This window comes from Scyliorhinus torazame, chromosome 30 (genome assembly GCF_047496885.1).
Source record: "Scyliorhinus torazame isolate Kashiwa2021f chromosome 30, sScyTor2.1, whole genome shotgun sequence".
Taxonomy (NCBI): domain Eukaryota; kingdom Metazoa; phylum Chordata; class Chondrichthyes; order Carcharhiniformes; family Scyliorhinidae; genus Scyliorhinus; species Scyliorhinus torazame.
Genome location: NC_092736.1, coordinates 25,765,480 through 25,781,432, shown reverse-complemented (window position 1 = coordinate 25,781,432; position 15,953 = coordinate 25,765,480). Strand labels below are relative to the sequence as shown.

The 15,953-nt window shown below is 48.9% G+C and overlaps 1 protein-coding gene across 6 annotated transcripts in view; it reads left to right on the top strand.

Annotated features, from left to right (window-relative positions):
- The window catches only part of slc12a1 (solute carrier family 12 member 1), a 180,336-nt gene that overhangs the window by 125,219 nt on the left and 39,164 nt on the right, over positions 1-15,953 (top strand). For all 6 annotated transcript variants that reach the window (XM_072493016.1, XM_072493015.1, XM_072493012.1 and 3 more), the window contains 2 exons: positions 890-972; positions 9,100-9,249. In XM_072493016.1, coding sequence (XP_072349117.1) covers positions 890-972; positions 9,100-9,249 — 233 coding nt within the window. The remainder of the gene's footprint in view (positions 1-889; positions 973-9,099; positions 9,250-15,953) is intronic.

The window sequence follows — 15,953 nt, the reverse complement described above, 5'->3', positions numbered from 1 at the left end:
ATTCGATGGTAAATTTTTGCTAAGTACTAAAGCTGACGCCATTTATTTCTCCCACCTGACACCCATGTCCCGAATTGGGACTGCAATTGTTTTCCATAGAGGCTCTTGTTAAGAGACTGCAGCGGTTCAAGAAGGCAGCTTGCCATCTTCTCAAGGGCAACGAGGGATGAGCAATAACTGCTGGCCCAGCCCAGCCAGTGACACTCTCATCCCGTAAATTAATAAAACGAGAAGATTGCCTTTAGACCAGTCTGAATCCACATGCTAAAAATAACCACTTGACGGTTAAATATGGCAAATATAAACAGAAGCACAACTTCAACTAATGGGTAGTGTTTATCCTTAATGACTAAATGTAAAAAGATTCAGTCCACTGGGTGACGTGCAGAATCTGCACAACTTTGGTTTAATGATCGGTTTGATGATGTTAAAAAAAATTAATATGTACCATGCATGTTGGATCAGATATTCCCCACTGAATTGATAATGTCTTGGGACATATTTTCCTCCATCAGCACCTGGTAGCAATGAGATTTAGTTCTGAATTCTGGAACACTGACCCATAATATTATGGGCTGGGTACTGCGGTCATCGGTGTGTGTGTGTGACAGTTGTGTTGAGTTAAATGAGAAATGCAAGTTTTCTATTTGAAATTGGATTCATTTTTAGTCTCGCCACAGAACTTTGAGAGTCCACATCAGAAAATCAGACACAAGCCGTAGGAAATATAAAGCTGTATACGTGGAGTATGTGTTTATAATATCTAGTCTTAAAAACGTAGTTTTGGGATTAACCTTTTTTTGCTTTTTTAAAAAGCACAATTGATTTCGGTGAAATAAAAGCTTATCCATTTTGCTCTTTTGAAGAATGGTGTTTTTCTTGTTTGCAGTGATGCCTTTGATTTTGAATATGGTTTGATCATTCTCCGGATTAGCCAAGGACTTGACATCTCCCGCATACTTCAGATTCAAGGTAGGATAATGCAGCAGCTACAGTAAAGTAGTGAACTACAAATGCTGGAAATCTGAAATATATATATGGAAACTGCTTGGAAACATTCGGTTGGTTGTACAGCGTCTGTGGAGGGAATGAATAAGTTAAATGCTTCGGGTGTAACCCTTCCCCAGAACTGACCACCAAGCTGTAGGACCAAATATTTCAAGATTCCCTTTTCCAAGAGACTCTTAATTAATAGAAATGTGAGTAAATACAATACTGGGGCAGATTTTGACCTTGTGCAACAGTGTGACTAATTTGGAGAGATGTAAAATGGACTGACAGTTTACTGAGAGTCAGGGAGTCATACAACACCATTTCGGCCCATTGAGTCTGCACCGGTCAAAAAACAACCCTAGCTATTCAATCCCATTTTCCAGCATTTGGCCCATAGCCTTGTAAGTTGGATAATGAGGATGTTCTTAAAAATAGGGATAAATTAGTGAGTTACCTTCCCACAGGAAAAATGAACTGACCTAAATGAGTTATTAATATCACATGGGCAAGTTTGTGGAAATAAGTTGGTAAGTACTAAAATGGTTATACATGATGTAGATGTGGGAAATGCTCTTCCAATTAAACAACATCCATATAGACTTAACCCTCTAAAATTGGCACAGATTCAAAACAAAATTGAAAGTATACTTAAAAATGGCATAATTGAAGTGTGTTACAGCCAATGGAGCTCGCCCATAGTGATGAAACCAAACGGTACTTAATGATTGCGTGTGGACTATAGAAAGGTTAATGCAGTTACAAGAACAGACTCTTATCCTATCCCACGGTTGGAGGACTTCATTGAGAAGGTGGGACAATCGGCTTTTATCTCCAAAGTGGATTTACTTGGAGGTTACTGGCAGGTACCTTTATCCGTAAGGACGAAGGAGATTTCAACTTTTGTGACTCCAAATGGTACATACCAATTCAAAGTTATGCCATTTGGCATGAAAGACGCCCCAGCCACATTTCAACAGTTAACTAACAGGATTACCGAATTGTGCGATTATACATAGACGATCTGGCGATTTTTAATCAGACATGGAAAGAACATTTGAAGCATCTGATTGAGTTATTCGATCAACTTCAGGACGTGGGTTTGGTGGTAAACCTAGCCAAGAGTTTGGAAACGCCCACGTCACGTTCCTTGGCCATACAATTGGATATGGACAAATGGTCCCATGGGATGTGAAAACAAAAGTTATTGGGAAGTTTCCAATACCCTCCAAAGGGAAATAATGGAAATTTCTTGGCATGAGTGGTTTTTACCGTAAATTTGTGCCAACATTTAGCAGCGCGGTTGCTCCACTAACGGACTTGCTGAAGAAGCGTAGCAAAATTCAGTGGACAGCGAAGAGTCAACAGGCATTTGAAGACCTGAAGGCTGTGTTAACCAATGCTCCTGTGTTGGAGAATTACAAGAGGCTTTTAAAAAAATATATATTTTTAATTCTACGTTTTCACATTTTCCTTCACAAATTTACACCCGACCCACAAACAGTAAATGGTAACAAATACAAAATCAATCCTCTTAACAATACCAATGATCCCATCCACCCACCACCCCAAACAACGGCCCACCTGTCAATATATGCATCCAATAAACCAAACCCTCCCACGGTGGAAACAAAAAACAAAGGAGAAAAAGAAAAAGGAGTCCGGGACCGCCCATGGTCACCATTGACCTATAGAGTCCACTCTCCCCACCCCCCCCCCCACACACACACACACACACACTCAACGCCATCCAGCCTCTGAAGGAGTACCGTACATGATACCCAAGAGTTGTACACCCCCCTTCAAGTCTCCAGCTCCTCCAATCCACTGCCTCTTGTAAAACTCCTCCTCCAACCTCGGTTCCTTCCACCCTGGCTAGACCACTCGGACCCTGTTCTGCCAGGCTCCGATGGCCGCAGCCCCTCCCTTCACCTCACTCCCGTTCACTGGCCGGCTTAAACTGGCCAGCGTGGAGGCCCCCGCCCGGGCCCCTTTCCCCCTTGCCCGGCCCTAGGAAAGCCCAGAGATCCCCTTTAAGCGCGCACATCCCGCATATCCACCTGCACCCCAAAGAGCCCTCATTTCGAGTGAAAGTCCCGTCCCTTCCCTTGTCCAAATATATACAACATTGGCTCCTTTAGCCTCTACACCCGCGCGCAGTGATACAAAAAAGAAGAAAATACAGTCACGTGGTTACATCGGCACATGGCCATTCCTCAATTTGTCAGTTCTGCCACAGTCCTTCTGCCTTCGCAAACTAGTCCGCTGTTCCAAAATAAAAGTCCCTGAGCTTGTAAGTCATCCTCCGTTTCACTGGATATACAATGCCGCACTGCACCTTGCTAATGTACAGTGCCCTCTTCACCCGGTTGAAGGCAGCCTGCCTCCTCACCAGCTCCACCGTAAAATCCTGGGATACACTTATACCAGCTCCAGCCCACTGCACCACCCGCTTCTGCTTGGCCCAGCTCAGGACCTTCTCCTTCACCCTGTACCTACGGAAGCACAGAGTCACTGCCCTTGGCGGCTCACTCGCCTTTGGTACAGGCCTCCACGACCGATGAGCCCGACCCAGTTCATATTGCCAGCACCGCGGCAAAACACTGTCGGCTTCGGTCCTTCAACTCCTTCGGGCAGCCCCACAATCCTCAAATTCTGTCGCCTGGATCTGTTTTCCAGGTCTTCCATTTTTCCTCGCAGATCCTTGTTAATATCCATCACCTTCTGCATCTCCTTCCCCATTGAGGCAAGTTGATCATCGTGCTGCAATAACGTCTCCTCCACTTCCTTCAGCGCCTCCCCTTGCTCTCGCACCTCCGCCACTGCGCTCGCCACTGCCGTCATCACCGGGGAAATCGCCTCCTCCACTAGCGCACTCAACCTCCCTCATCTCCTTCCTCACCGTCTCCATGCATTTTGCAAACTGCCTTTCGAATTCCGTAGCCATCACCTTAATTATTTCTTCAGCCGTAAGCAATGCGGCCTCCCCTGGTGCTCCAGCCTCCATTTTCTTTACTGACCCCAAGGTGACCTTTCCACTCCCCGACGGACTTTCAGCCGCTTTTTTCACGGCCGTTTTTTTGCTGGTCTTTGACATTCCCCTCCTCTGTGCTGTCTCCCGACTTTTACTGCCTTCGCTGGCCCTAGGACCGGGCGTTAACCCCCGACAATGCCGTTCCCGAACGGGAGCCCTCCAACGCGCGTCTGCCTCCTGCCCGCCGTCACCGGAAGTTCGAATTACAAGAGGCTTTGTGATCGGATTGATCAAACATACCTGACCTTAAAGAGAGATACAGATGCCATAGAGAAATGGATGGATCGTGCAGAGACCTTCTTGTCAATCAAGAGGGATTCCAGTTGCAGGAAGACAAAGAACTGAAATGGACTAACTTATTGAAAATGTTTGCCTGTTTTGTTTTTATTTAAAAACATTGTATGTTTATTGTCAATTGTTATTAATGGGAAAGTGAAAAGGCGAAAAATGAAACCATCCTTGAAGTTGATGGTTTATTTTTTTGTTCTGGGGGTGGGAAAGAGGAATGTGTCATGGGAGTGTCCCTTTAAGAAATGTTTTTGTCTTATCACATGGCTTCAGTGATGTCATTGTGTGGGTGGAGCTGGGCTGTGGCTCTGTGGGTTTTACTTTTGCTTTGAGTTTGGACTGGTTTGCACTGCATTGCAGGTTGAAAGAAGTGTCTCTATCTTAATTTTAAAAGCTGTTTCCAGACTGCTTGGTAACAAAAGAGATAATTGCTTTCTGGAAGGAATTCAAACCTGCTGTTTGGAAAGGGGAACAGAGTATCAATAACAAGTCTTATACCAGTGAGAATGCCGTGTGCTGGGCCACACCTTTGAAAAGGGGTTTTTGGTTTTACTTGGATTTTGTTATTGAATTAGAACAGTTAAGGGGGAATTCACTAAGGGTTATTCATAGATTACTGTAGCTGTGTGAGGTCTTTGTGTTTGTAATTGATGAAAGTTCTTGCTGTGTGTGTTTATACAAATGTTAACTAAGTTCTTAGAATAAAGCTGGGGGGGGGGGGGGGGGGGGGGGGGGGGGGGGGGGGGGTTGATTAAAAGTGCCTAAGAGGTCTGTTGAATAACACCGGAAAGGCAGGCCCTTGCGCTCATCGTAGCCAAAATCAATAGACAGTTATAGATCAGGTAAACTCCAGAATATACTTTGGAGTTTTCTAAACCCTGGCCAATAACAGTCCCCTTGATGCACATCAGAGGTGGAGGAAGCCTGATGCTTTCCGTGTCTTGTGGCTCTTGATGCCCTTGTCCCCTGGAGGGCCTGGAGCCAAAGGGCCCCAGCCAACGTTCCAGTGTCACATGTGTTGCCGTGCCACCCTGTTCTGCCTACTGCCCTTGAGATGCGTCGTGCCAGGAGGGGGTATTGAGAAGGAATGCAGACTGCCTGAGCCTCCTTGGTGGAAGGACCAAGATGGGCTCCAGTGCTTCCACCTCCTTGAGGGCGTCTGTGGGGCACTGCGCGACTCCATGGGACGGAGGGGCAGCTGGGGTGAGCTCCAGAACCCTGGGTCATCTGGCACTGCCAGTCCTGGAGAACCCCCCCCCCCCCATTGTCTGCACCAAGGTGTTGAAGCCCTCAGTGATAATCCTCTGTGACAGGACCACCCTCTGGAGTACCGTGGCAATGTCACTCAGCGAATGGGACATGTCGAGGCCCACAGCCATGGTCATCAGAGCCTGAGCCATGCCTTGGACTCCACCACTCCTGACTTGGATTTTGTGCTCCAGTCTTTCCACTGCAGTCGCCACCCTTGCAGTGTGGCCTGGGTGCCACGCAATGCCAGCACCATCTCCTGCTCCGGATGCCTTTGGGACTCCTCCAATTGGCCTTGCAATCACTTGAATGTTGTTGCCACTCCCTTCTGAATCCCACGGCTGTGGCCTATCATCTGCATCAGCTTTGGGAGAACCTTGCCCAGAGATTCTGCATCTGGCTGAGACCCAGCTGAGTCCTTGGATCCAGCAGACCTCCAACTTCTGTCTCCCTTGGATGTGCCTGCCTCCACCTGATGCACATCAGCTGCTGTGTGGTTCTCACCACTAGTGACCCTGGCCTGACTGTTTAATCACACGCACCGAGGTGAAGATGTTAGTTGTGAGGCTTTGCCGGTGTTCCGGTCTTTTGGGGGTTGGGGATAGGAGGCAGCTACTCGGATGGCCCCGGCATCATCAGATGATGATCCTGCAAGACAGTGGACATGGGTTCAGTGAATACTAGGGAGTCCTGAGGAGCAAGGTTGGATGTTGGGGAGTTGCGAGGTGGCAGCCAGTGGAGGTGGTAGGAGGTTTGGAAATTGATGCGTGTCAGGCAGGACTGATGCCAGGAGAGAGAGATGCTAATATAACCCTTGCAGCTCGCAGGAGGTTGTTCATTCTTCCTACATTGGCCGGCGGTCCTCCTGTCCATGCTGCATGCAGTTCACTGCAGCTGCCACTTGCCTCAGGTGGCATTGCTCACCATGCTGCAGTTCTCCTATCCCGTTCGGGGGTACAGGGTGCACTGCCTCTCATCCACAGTGTTGAGAAGCCTGACCAGTGAAAGTAATTACATGAGGACATATTGGGGACGGTGCAGTGGTACAGTGGTTGGCACTGCTGCCGCACAGAGCCAGGGACCTGGGTTCAATTCACGCCTTGGGTCGCTGTGTGTGTGGAGTTTGCATGTTCTTCCTCGTGTATCATAGAATTTACAGTGCAGAAGGAGGCCATTCGGCCCATCGAGTCTGCGCCGGCTCTTGGAAAGAGCACCCCACCCAAGGTCAGCACCTCCACCCTATCCCCATAACCCAGCAACCCCACCCAACACTAAGGGCAATTTTGGACACTAAGGGCAATTTATCACGGCCAATCCACCTAACCTGCACATCTTTGGACTGTGGGAGGAAACCAGAGCACCCGGAGGAAACCCACGGCACAACACTGGGAGGATGTGCAGACTCCGCACAGACTGTGAACCAAGCCGGAATCGAACCTGGGACCCTGGAGCTGTGAAGTAATTGTGCTATCCACAATGCTACCGTGCTGGCCGTATGCATGGGTTTCCTCTGGGTGCTCCAGTTTCTCCTCTCTCTCTCTTTCCCCCCCCCCCCCCCCCCCCCCCACCCCCACCACCACCACCACCACCACAGTCCAAAGATAGTGGATTGGCCATGATCAATGGGATAGTTGCGAAGGAGTGGGCCTATATACAGTGCTCATTCGGAGGGTGGTACAGACTTGAGGGGCCGAATGGCCTCCTGCACTGCAGATTCTATGATTAATTGAAGCATAAAGGGGACAGGTGAGTGGATTTATTTCATACAGGTGTTTGAATATGAGACTCATTAACATAAACAAATAATAACGTTAAGTCAATCAGGCATTTATAGAGACTTTGTTAAACATTTGAAAGAAAAATTATTAGTGAATACAGAGAAGCAGGGCAGCTCTTGTGGTGGATCTAACAATACAAGCAAAAAAAAAAAGGAACAACAGGTCTGCAGTTTATTGCAGCAGTCTGCCCCAAATTGGGCAAGATATTGGGGAAAAATTGGGCAACCAGGCCTAGCGCCTAATTTTTCTTTTTGTTTTTATGTCTTTCCACCTGATGCACGACCCACCGGGTTTGGGCCCAATAGTGCTCTCCTCGCCACACCATAGTTCCCACAGATTACTCCATGAAAAGTGCCATTGGGCCCCAGATAGTAGCAACATTGGCCCAAATGTAAATTGAAGGAGAGGGTTACCTCATCCCCCTTTAGAACCTCTTACCTGCTGAAAGCCTGTGGACTTAGCTGAAGCTTTCAGTGGAAGATTTGGGTCCAATTTCGGCCTACACCCTGGCCTCCTATCAAGTGAGGTATGTTGCCTTGTTTGGATAATTAAAGTTTGGCATTGTGAGTCCCTGTAATTAATCAGAACAGGCAATTAATTCACCACAAAAGGGATGGGGGGACGACACACAACGTGTAATTTAGTTGCTCTTACTTGCAGTACAAACTCTATGCACCATTACAAAATAAGCTTGACAGCCAAAGACATTAAGCTCAATGCCAGATACAGCCAGACACAGCTGGCTCCAACATGGTTCTTACGTGGCTTCTAATATTGCCATTTCTTCTCTATACCAGGCTTCCCTGTGAGTTATAAATGCAACCGTGTGAACTATTAAGTACATTGGCCAATATTTTAATCAAAGTATAGATTACAAAAACAATTGTGCAATGCAATGGGCAGCACGGTAGCCTTGTGGATAGCACAATTGCTTCACAGCTCCAGGGTCCCAGGTTCGATTCCAGCTTGGGTCACTGTCTGTGCGGAGTCTGCACATCCTCCCCGTGTGTGCGTGGGTTTCCTCCGGGTGCTCCGGTTTCCTCCCACAGTCCAAAGATGTGCAGGTTAGGTGGATTGGCCATGATAAATTGCCCTTAGTGTCCAAAATTGCCCTTAGTGTTGGGTGGGGTTACTGGGTTATGGGGATAGGGTGGCGGTGTTGACCTTGGGTAGGGTGCTCTTTCCAAGAACCGGTGCAGACTTGATGGGCCGAATGGCCTCCTTCTGCACTGTAAATTCTATGATAATCTATGATACACTGGTAAGGGAAGTCCCAGCAGAGTGCTTCACTATCCTGGTTGTCCAATATGGTGAATGTGAGATATAGAATTGGACTTCTCGCCAAGAGACCCGGGTCATTATTGAGAAATATTTATATGGAGGCTAGCTGCTATCCCATGGGAAAGGGAGGAAGGTCAAAGCACTGAAGTTACTCAAAACTGCTCTTGTGTAGCTCCTGGCAAAAAAACAGCAAGAGTGACCAAATTAATTTACTGGATCATTAATAAAATCTCTGGTAATAACTTTACACAATTTTCTGTCCGCAATAAGAAGACTTTTCTGTGGTGGTGAAGAATTAAACCTCCAGGAGTCGTGTTCAACTTTATATTAATTTTGCTTGAATGTGTATCAGTAGACAAAAATTAATGCAACGGTTTAAATGTCTTAGGAAGTGTTTGGTGCTTTGGCTAAATAGATTGCCCAAAAGCTTCTTAATTTGTGTCTAAATTGTGCAAACAGTCATTTTCATTTTTTTCATAGAATTGCAGAGAAAGGAGCAAGAAAAATTAGCATTGGAAGCTGCTAAAAGAGACGAACAAGAGGATGGAAAGCGAGGAATCCGTTCACTGAAATTCTTGAACAAAGCTGTCAAATATAGTAGTAATACACTAGCTGTGAATGCTCAGAAAGGTAAAACCTATTTGTGCACATTAAAAGTAACAGCTACACATTAACATCTAGGCCTTCCAACCTCCCAACATAACTTCAGCGAGAGACGATTGGAATACATTGGGAAGTGGCTGAAAACTGGGGCGAGATTCTCCGACCCCCCCCACCGGGTCGGAGAATCGCCGGGGGCTGGCGTGAATCCCGCCCTCGCTGGTTGCCGAATTCTCCGGCCCGGATGGGCTGAAGTCCCGCTGCTAGAATGCCTGTCCCGCCGGCGTGGATTAAACCACCTACCTTACCGGCGGGACAAGGCGGCGCGGGCGGGCTCCGGGGTCCTGGGGCGGGCGCGGGGCGATCTGGCCCCGGGTGGTGGCCTGGCCCGCGATCGGGGCCCACCGATCCGTGGGCGGGCCTGTGCCGTGGCTGCACTCTTTTCCTTCCGCCTTCGTCATGGTCTCCACCATGGCGGAGGCGGAAGAGACTCCCTCCACAGCGCATGCGCGGGGATGCCGTGAGCGGCTGCTAATGCTCCCGCGCATGCGTCACCTGGCAATGTCATTTCCGCGCCAGCTGGCGGGGCACTTCCGCCAGCTGGCTGGGCGGAAATCAGTCTGCCGCGGGCCTAGCCCCTCACGGTTAGGGCAGGGCCCCCCGAGATGCAGAGGATTCGGCACCTTTGGGGCGGCGCAATGCCCAACTGATTTGCGCCGTTTTTGGCACCGGTCGGCGGACATCATGCCGATACCGGAGAATTTTGCCCCTGATCTTTGCATCATTTAGTCATGAGATGTAAATTTCAGAAGCTCGTTTTTAAAATCTAGTGATAAACTAGTGACATTTTGTAGTAGTGCACATGCTGAATGAAACTAAGCATAGTCATTGGATCAGGTTATTGGGCTGGATATAATTCAACTAAGGTGTGCAAATGTAATTCTTGCCATTGACCTTGAATTAAGTGTCCATTTACTTCAAGGGACACAGGCAGAATTTCAGCTGGAAGATCCCGCATTGGTCCCAGTATATCTCTGCAACGTTCTCTTCCGTGGATAGAAAGGTCAGATCATGTGGTGCCCCACTACTCATTGGGGTGTACTTACGGGTACTGCTAAAGTGGAGCCTTGGACCAAAAGCTTTCCTCACAATTTCCTTCACTCTGGTCTGGAAGGCCCTATTTTTGTTATAATGGGAATACACCAGTTTCCTGGTGCTCTCCTTTTGGGCTGCAGGACACTCCTTTGTGTTTTCTTGTCTGGGGGGTGGGGGGAAACTTATCTATCTTATTTTTCCAATGTGCATGGGAATGGTTTGGAGAGGATCTGCCTGAGTTTCCTGGCCAATGGGTGAGATTATGGCTGGTCTCCAGTAACGGCTGCGTCCTGGGCTGTGAGGATTTTTTGCTCCTCCACATGTGCCCATAGGCTACAGAGTGAGCAGTTTTTAAATCCGTCCAACAGTATGAACTCGTACAATTCCTCACAGACGTGTAGGATCTTTAAGGACCACACTAATCGATCAAATGCAATTTGCTTCAGCCCTTTGAACTCTATGTAGCTTTGTGTTGGCTTCTTGCAAGTGTTTGGGAATTGCTGGTGATCTGTCTCAGAGTTAACTCATAGGTCTTTAGGATGGCAGCCATGATCTGTTCATAATTCATGGACACACCAGACGAAAGCATGGCACAGACTTCTTGAGCTCTCCCTGACAACTGCCCTTGAATTAAAAATGTCCAGATAGGATGGCCATTTTAGCTGTCCTGCTACTTTCTCAAAAGTCAAAAATGACTCCTTAGAATTAGGAAATGAACCTAGCATACTAGATTCGGAGTGGTTCTTGGTTAGGGTGATAGGGAGTATTGCTGGGTAGAGAGATTTTTCCTCGCAGCTCCCAGCTGTATGGCCTGTCTCTCCCTTTAACTGTCTCTCCATTTACAATTTTCCGAACTGGAATTCTCTTTCCCCTGTCCTATTCCTTCGCTCGCTCGCTCTCTCTCTCTGTCTGTCTTTCCCTTTTCTGAAATTCGAACTGCAATCTGAGTTTCTCCAGCTTCAAATTGGAGGGGAGGGGACTCGCCGGGTGAAGCTCATCAAACTGTTCTGTCAGATATGTGAGGTCCAAATGTTCTACCATCAGCTGGATCAGTTCACCAGTCTTTCCTTTACTGGGCAACTTTAACTGTAGCATGCCTTAGTACAGAGCAGCTGAGAGCTGTAGCTAGGGAGGTAATGTTTTCCCATTCTGATCTCCTCCCACACCTGGGCACCTAAAGTTTCCAGTTTCTTGTGTTTGAGAAACGGAATTTGCTGTAGTAAGGCACTGTGTTTAAAATTTGTTCCAGCACCGAGTTTTTTATTCTTTGACTTCCAATTGGCATTCTCAATATTCGATTCGGCTTGTGTCCTAAATTTGAACTCTGGTCAAATTCAAATGGCTTATCCCAGAATTGAGCTCCCAATTTCTGTTATGGACAGGAGAGGGATTATTTTAAATGGCGCTAATTTCTCTTCTCACCATCTGTCGTAAACAAAGGTGTTTTTGGGACTTCCGGGTGCGGCGATGACCAGCTGAGTCGCACGTTTCGGCAGCTCCCTGTGAAACGGACTTTTGGGCTCTTGATAGGAGCCCCAACGGCAATTTTAACGGCTGAAAACACCATGCGGTAAACCAGAAGGGTGTTCCCCCTGGACACGGATGGAAAAAGGAGAGGAAAGTGGCCGGATTGCAGCGGATCCTTTGGAACAACGGCAAGGAAGGCAAGCAGAAACCAAGATGGCGTCGGAAGGTGGCAGTTTCATATGGGGCCCTGAACAACAAGAGTTTTTGAAACGCTGCGTGGAGGAGAATGAAGAAAGAGTTTGTTGGCCCCGATATTACAGGCGATTGAAGGGCTGAAAGAGGGAACAAAAGACCCAGGAGCAGGAGCTTCGGGTCGTGAGGCGAAAGCAGCAGAGAATGAAAACGATATACAGGGCCTGGTGGTGATGTCGGAGATACAGGAGGCACACCAGAAACGATCTGTGGAGAGGTTGGAGGCACTGGAAAATAACGCAAGGAGGAACAACTTGAGGATTCTTGTCCTTCCTGAAGGTGTGGAGGGAGCGGACGTCGGGGCATATGTGAGCACGATGCTGCACTCGTTAATGGGAGTGGAGGCCCCCGACGGGTCCGTTGGAGGTGGAGGGAGCATACCGAGTTATGGTGCGAGGATCGAGAGCAGGAGAAGCTCCCAGAGCCATAGTGGTGAGATTTCTCCGTTTTAAGGATAGAGAAATGGTCCTTAGATGGGCGAAGAAAACTCGGTGTAGTAAATGGGAGAACGCGGTGATCCGCGTTTATCAAGATTGGAGTGCGGAGGTGGCGAGAAGGAGGGCGAGCCAAAGCGGTACTTCACAAAAAAAAAGATAAAGTTTGGAATGCTGCAACCGGCAAGACTGTGGGTCACATATCAAGGGAGGCACCACTACTTTGAGACGGCGGATGAAGCGTGGACTTTTATTGTAGAAGAAAAATTGGAATGATTGGACTACGAAAATGAACGTTTGGACAAAGTGGTGGGACGAGTGGGGGGGGGGGCGAAGAGGGATTGTATGATTAATCCTGCGGTATGGTAACTTTTCTTTCTCCCACAGGTGGTGATGGGGGGAGGTGGGGAGGGAGAGGAGATGGGGCGTTGGCCATGGGAGGCGGGGCCGAGGGAGAGGCGCGGGCTTGGTTCCCGCGCTATGATAATTATGGCGGGAATAGAGAAGCAGGAAGGAGGGGGGCGCCGCACGGGGCGAGCCGTGATCACGGGGGGAAGCCGAGGTCAGCCAGAGTTTGCTGACTTCTGGGAGCAACATGGGGGGGAGTAATTACGCTAGCGGGGGGGGGGGGGGGGATTACTGGGTTGCTGCTGCTGGGGAAAGGGGGGAGTGGGTACGGGGAAAGGATGGGGCGGGGGGGGCAGCCGTCTGGGAGAAAATACAGCTGCGTGGGAACTGGGCGAGAAGCTGGAAAAAGATGATGGCTAACCGGCAAGGGGGGGGGGGGGGTGGGAAGCCCCCCAACTCGGCTGATCACGTGGAACGTGAGGGGGCTTAACGGGCCGGTAAAGAGGGCACGAGTACTCGCACACCTTAAGAAACTTAAAGCAGATGTGGTCATGTTACAGGAAACGCACCTGAAACTGATAGATCAGGTTAGGTTGCGCAAAGGATGGGTAGGGCAGGTGTTCCATTCGGGGCTGGATGCGAAAAACAGGGGGGTGGCTATATTAGTGGGGAAGCGGGTAATGTTCGAGGCAAAGACTATAGTGGCGGATAACGGGGGCAGATACGTGATGGTGAGTGGCAAATTACAGGGAGAGATGGTGGTGTTGGTAAACGTGTATGCCCCGAATTGGGACGATGCCAATTTTATGAGGCGAATGCTAGGACGCATCCCAGACCTAGAGACCTGAAAGCTGATAATGGGGGGAGACTTTAACACGGTGTTGGAACCAAGGCTGGATAGGTCGAAGTCCAGGACTGGTAGGAGGCCGGCAGCAGCCAAGGTGCTTAAGGATTTTATGGAGCAGATGGGAGGGGTGGACCCGTGGAGATTCAGTAGACCTAGGAGTAAGGAGTTCTCGTTTTTCTCCTATGTCCATAAAGTCTATTCACGCATAGACTTTTTTGTGTTGGGTAGGGCATTGATCCCGAGGGTGAGGGGAACGGAATATACGGCTATAGCCATTTCGGATCATGCCCCACACTGGGTAGACTTGGAGATAGGGGAGGAAACAAGAGGGCGTCCACCCTGGAGAATGGACATGGGACTAATGGCGGATGAGGGGGTGTGCTTAAGGGTGAGGGGATGCATTGAAAAGTACTTGGAACTCAATGACAATGGGGAGGTTCAGGTGGGAGTGGTCTGGGAGGCGTTGAAGGCGGTGGTTAGGGGGGAGCTGATATCAATAAGGACACCTAAAGGGAAGCAGGAAAGTAAGGAACGGGAGCGGTTGTTGCAAGAACTTTTGAGGGTGGACAGACAGTATGCGGAAGCACCGGAGGAGGGACTGTATAGGGAAAGGCAAAGGCTGCATGTGGAATTTGACTTGCTGACCACAGGCACTGCAGAGGCACAATGGAGGAAGGCGCAGGGTGTACAGTATGAATATGGAGAGAAGGCGAGCAGATTGCTGGCACACCAATTGAGGAAAAGGGGAGCAGCGAGGGAAATAGGGGGGGTGAGAGACGAAGATGGAGAGACGGAGCGGGGAGCGGAGAGAGTGAATGAAGTGTTCAAGACATTTTATAAAAAATTGTATGAAGCTCAACCCCCGGATGGGAGGGAGAGAATGATGGAGTTTTTGGATCGGCTGGAAATTCCCAAGGTGGAAGAGCAGGAAAGGATGGGATTGGGAGCACAGATCACGGTAGAAGAAGTGGTGAAAGGAATTAGGAACATGCAGACGGGAAAGGCCCCGGGACCGGATGGATTCCCAGTTGAATTTTACAGAAAATATTTGGACTTGCTCGCCCCGCTACTGACGAGGACCTTTAACGAGGCAAAGGAAAGGGGACAACTGCCCCCGACTATGTCAGAAGCAACGATATCGCTTCTTTTAAAGAAGGAAAAGGATCCGCTACAATGCGGGTCCTACAGACCAATCTCCCTCCTCAATGTAGATGCCAAGGTCTTGGCCAAGGTAATGGCAATGAGAATAGAGGAATGTGTCCCGGGGGTGGTTCATGAGGACCAACCTGGGTTTGTGAAGGGGAGACAGCTGAACACGAACATACGGAGGTTGTTAGGGGTAATGATGATGGCCCCACCAGAGGGTGAAACGGAGATAGTAGTGGCGATGGATGCCGAGAAAGCATTTGATAGAGTGGAGTGGGATTATCTGTGGGAGGTGTTGAGGAGATTTGGGTTCGGAGAGGGGTATGTTAGATGGGTGCAGCTGTTGTATAGGGCCCCAGTGGCGAGTGTGGTCACGAATGGACGGGGATCGGCATATTTTCGGCTCCATAGAGGGACAAGGCAGGGATGTCCTCTGTCCCCATTACTGTTTGCACTGGCGATTGAGCCCCTGGCGATAGCGCTGAGAGGTTCCAAGGGATGGAGGGGAATACTTAGGGGAGGAGAAGAACACCGGGTATCTTTATATGCGGATGATCTGCTACTATATGTGGCGGATCCAGCGGAGGGGATGCCAGAAATAATGCGGATACTTGGGGAGTTTGGGGATTTTTCAGGGTATAAATTGAACATGGGGAAGAGTGAGCTGTTTGTGGTGCATCCAGGGGAGCAGAGTAGAGAAATAGAAGACCTACCGTTGAGGAAGGTAACAAGAGACTTTCGTTACCTGGGGATCCAGATAGCTAAGAATTGGGGCACATTGCACAGGCTAAATTTGACGCGGTTGGTGGAACAGATGGAGGAAGATTTCAAGAGATGGGATATGGTAGCATTGTCAATGGCAGGGAGGGTGCAGGCAGTTAAGATGGTGGTCCTCCCGAGATTCCTCTTTGTGTTTCAGTGTCTCCCGGTGGTGATCACGAAGGCTTTTTTCAAAAGGATAGAAAAGAGTATCATGGGTTTTGTTTGGGCCGGTGAAGTCTCCGAGAGTGAGGAAGGGATTCTTACAGCGTAGTAGGGATAGGGGGGGGCTGGCACTACCGAGCCTAAGTGAGTATTATTGGGCCGCTAATATTTCAATGGTGAGTAAGTGGATGGGAGAGGAGGAAGGAGCGGCGTGGAAGAGA